Source organism: Vigna unguiculata, chromosome 3 (assembly GCF_037176805.1).
Source record: "Vigna unguiculata cultivar grain cowpea cultivar isolate G323 ecotype 2 chromosome 3, ASM3717680v1, whole genome shotgun sequence".
Classification (NCBI taxonomy): Eukaryota; Viridiplantae; Streptophyta; class Magnoliopsida; order Fabales; family Fabaceae; genus Vigna; species Vigna unguiculata.
The window spans coordinates 62,141,813-62,145,919 of record NC_140794.1 but is presented as its reverse complement, the minus strand read 5'-3'; the positions used below and the strand labels follow the sequence as shown (position 1 = coordinate 62,145,919).

The 4,107-nt window shown below is 29.9% G+C and overlaps 1 protein-coding gene across 1 annotated transcript; it reads right to left on the bottom strand.

Moving 5' to 3' along the window:
- Positions 1-2,486: 2,486 nt before the first annotated feature.
- Positions 2,487-3,419, bottom strand: LOC114175536 (uncharacterized). The gene has a single exon (XM_028060291.2). The coding sequence runs from the start codon at positions 3,291-3,293 to the stop codon at positions 2,925-2,927; it is 369 nt and encodes a 122-aa protein (XP_027916092.2). The 5' UTR covers positions 3,294-3,419; the 3' UTR covers positions 2,487-2,924.
- Positions 3,420-4,107: the final 688 nt, after the last annotated feature.

The window sequence follows — 4,107 nt, the reverse complement described above, 5'->3', positions numbered from 1 at the left end:
TGGAGAAGTTATGGTGGTCGAGTCTGGTATGCTCTTGTGTGGTAGTCGATGATTGTAATGCAGAGACGGAGTATAATAGGAGCAGGGAGGGGCCTAGGCCCCCCTAATATTTTTGAGTTTTTTCAAAATTATATATTCATTTTTTTAATTTTTAAAAATTTTGAAAATTTTAAAATTATAAATAGTATATTTTAAAAATTGATAATAATTAAATTGTGTCTTTTTATTTTTTTTATAAAATACAATATTTAATGTTAATAAATAATAAAACATAAAATCCAATATAATAAAAAATAAAAAAATATTTAGGTTTAATCAGTCTTCTAGTATCTGATTTCGTTTAAAAATATCAAATTGTCACTAAATTGAAACTAAAAGAACGGGAAGATCAACTTACATTTTTGGAAACAATAACCAAAAGAGTAATTAAACCAAACCAAACATTTATTAAAATATTTTTTATTTTCTTCTGTCATTGCCTTTTAAAATTTTGATAAAATTGTATTCATCTCTCACTATCATATGTTTTTTTTTTTGAAGAAAAACGAAGTTAGACACATACTCGTTATGTTTATTCTCATTTCTCATATGTTTCCTTCATTTATCAAAGAAAAAAAAATGTAACTCTCTCTTGTCTTACTTGATGATGAAATATTACTTTAATAGTTATTAAAATTATTTTTTATCTCATGAGTCTTTTGTATACTTTTTATGATTATAGAAGAAAAAAAAATCATGTATTATGTGTTTTTTTATAATCGATTTTTAATTGTGACTTGATTATAATATATTTTTCTTCTAATACTTATGTCTCTCAATATTTTATTAGATTATGATAAATTACTTTTTAATATATTTTAAAAAAAGCATATCGATGAAGAATAAAATAATGAATTTATTTTGTAGAAGTAGTAAAAGGGAAGCTACACGTGAAGATGAAAACAAGTTAAATTATATTACTTCACATATTTTAAAGTATTTAAAGCATTATACTAATAATCCAATTTAACGATTCAATTGTTTTATAGAAGAGTCATTTTTTAAAGTATTATACTAATGGTTCAATCAAATGATCAAAAAATTATATTATTCTGGCCCCTCCAAAACTCTTGGTCAAAATCTGCCACTGGTGTAATGGAAGTGTAGCGAGAAAGTCACACTTGTGTGTTGGGAGAAGATAAAGCTGACGTGATAGCGTAGGATTGGACAAATCTATAAAATTAAAATTGAATTTATAAAAAAAAATTGTTGTAAAATATGGATCTAAACTAAATTTGGATTTAGAACTTATTCTATATTTGGATTTGGATTTAAATCTTAATCTAAATATTTGGACTTGGATATTAAAAAGATATGAACTGATTTTACAAAAAAAAAGTAGATATAGATCTAATATTTGAATTAAATATTTGACCTTAGGTTAAATTTGGATCGGATCTTTAAAAATCTAATTTATGTTCATCCTTAGGAGCAAAGACTAAGTAGACTGGATCACAATCGAATCATAACGCTTGAACTTGTATTACATTTTTTAAATAAAAAAAACACCCTTACTAATAATTATATAACTTCTAACCTAGTGATAAACGTTTCATCCTAATCTAGTTATGAAAATGAATTCAATAAGTTTTTTAAAAAACCACTATATTTTAGTTAATTTAGTTCAAACGTCATATTATCTTTTTTATTTTTGTTTATGGTTGTTCAAAAGTTATCTTTGTTCAATTTTTAATTGATTTTTTTTATTATTTTTACTTTTAAAAAAATTAAAGTCCATCATTCAACATATAAAAATTAATTAAAATTATGTTACTTTTCTCGAAAAAAAAAAACACTGAAATGGTCCGTGTATTCACTATTGGGGACCATATGAATTATAACCAAAACATATACCCTTATGAATAGTATCTAGTTTAGGAACTCAGGTATTAAGAATTGATTGCAATTAATTTTTAAAACACATTGAAAAAATAAAGTACTTACTACACTAAAATACTAAACATATAAAAAAAAATTATAGTTTTTATTATTTGAAACAAGTCGAGGAGTTCATGTTTATCAGTTTCCTTAAAAAATGGTTAAATCCGTTTGCCTTCTTATTCAACGGCATCGTTCATCAATCACAATTAATGTCGAAAGTTTGACTGGCATTTGCCACCCTTCATCACTGAATCAGTGTCTATCGGTAAATAGCGAAGTCAAATGTGAGTCAAGTCAAGACACTTTTAAGAATAGATAATAGCAGTGGTGAAAAAAATAATGTGTCACCTTAATTACAATGGCTCACTGTTTATCATGTACAATAATTCTTCTATTTTTACATATTGAAGGGATTAGCAAAATACTATCGTGATGATATTCTTAGATTGTATCGAAAGAATTAAATATTCTCAGTTTTTTTATTAACCTCAAAAAAATGGTGGATTGGTGGGGCAAGCATTTTTCAGAAGAAAAAAAATGAAGGAAAGAAATCTTGGAAATCCCAGTCTGGCAAAGTCCCGAAAACCGTTTGCAACAAGAAGAAGACAAAAGAGAATAGTGTCGTCATCTGTCAGAGATTCAGTTAGGAATCGACCATATCCCTGCTTCAGAGTTCACATTGTTTTTTCAAATTTCAATGCACACAAAAAATATCCAACAAACAAACAAGTGAGGGAGGAAGTGAAAAAACACGCCATCATCATCGTCACTTTCGCACTCTCAACTTTTTTTTTTCTTTTAATTTTTGCCTTTTCATATTCCTCTTCTTTGCATATTGCACTTTTTCCCTTGGTGGATCTCACAATGACGCTATGCTATCTACAAAAAAGCGAATTAAACAACAGGACAAAAACTATTCCAAAAACGACGCCGCAACCGCCGTTTCGCTTCCTATCGTCGCATTTTCAGATCTACCGCTGCAACATCCGATTCAGCAGAGATGGTTACGGTGAGGTCTTCGGCGGCGGAGACGGCGGCAATCTGGCGGAGAAGCTCTTGAGATCGTCGACGGACCTGTCGTCGGAGGCGTCGTCTTCGAAGTTGAGTGCGTAGCTGAGCGCGTCGTATTGGAAGTCAGCGGAGTGGCGGCGGTGGCGGCGGGCACCGATGCGGTTGATGAAGTTGCAGCACTTTTCCTTGAGGTGCGGGAAGGGGAAATCGGAGGTGCGCGGCTTGTTGTGGAGAGACGCGCTTCGAACGATTTTGGGCCTGACGCGCGTGTGAGGGAAGCAGCAGGAGAAACAGAGGGAGAATCTGAGCCTGTTGTTGAAGGAGTGAGGCGATCCTGGTGTGGTGGGTTCTTCTTCCGCCATGAAGAGGAGCGAGTGAGAAGGAAGAGAGAATATGGAAGATGAGTAAATATAGGTGAGAGTGAGGGAAGAAAATGACGAGAAAGGACAAGAGGTTGCAGAGGGTGGTCACGGGAAAGAAGTGTGTATCTTGGGAAGAGGAACGCACTGACGCGTTTTTGTGGAGGGTATTTACGTGAATTAGTATTTGGAAACATCGTATTCTTGACTATCAGAAATTAGTATGAGAGATTGCATTTGCACAATCATAACGTTTATCCAACACTTGTCTATAGTGGAAAAGCTTTTTTCTTTTCGCCTTTATACTCTTTTATACCCATTTTTTCCTTTAAGATTCCTTTTCTGTCAGAACAACCTTTTTCTAATTCAAAAGGTTGGTGTCTCTCTACTCTCTCACACCATTATTACCAATGCCGTGTTAGCCAAAAACTATAGAATTTAATTCTTAATTACTGTAAGTACAGTGAGAATTTGGTCTTTCACGATAAAAATAAGATTAAATACGTTATTATCCTTTAATATCTAATAAAAATTAAAATTATTTTTTAAAATTTTCGATCAATTTAAAAATATATGATTTTTGTTATTTTAATTAAATTTTTTAAGTTTATTTTTAATTTTAAAAATATTTTTTAATAGTATTTGAATTGTTTAATTAATTTGGTATATTTTTTTCAATATTAGTTGAATGTTAATAAAAAAAATATGTTTGAAATATAAAATAAAATTAATAAAATAACGAAGGATTAAATATTCAAAATTTTAAAAATAAATTAATTTTTATTAAAAATTAAAAATTAAAAACTAAAAATACATG

Excerpts from the sequence above, each read along its gene's own strand:
- LOC114175536 (XM_028060291.2), bottom strand. The coding sequence starts at position 3,293 with ATGGCGGAAGAAGAACCCACCACACCAGGATCGCCTCACTCCTTCAAC.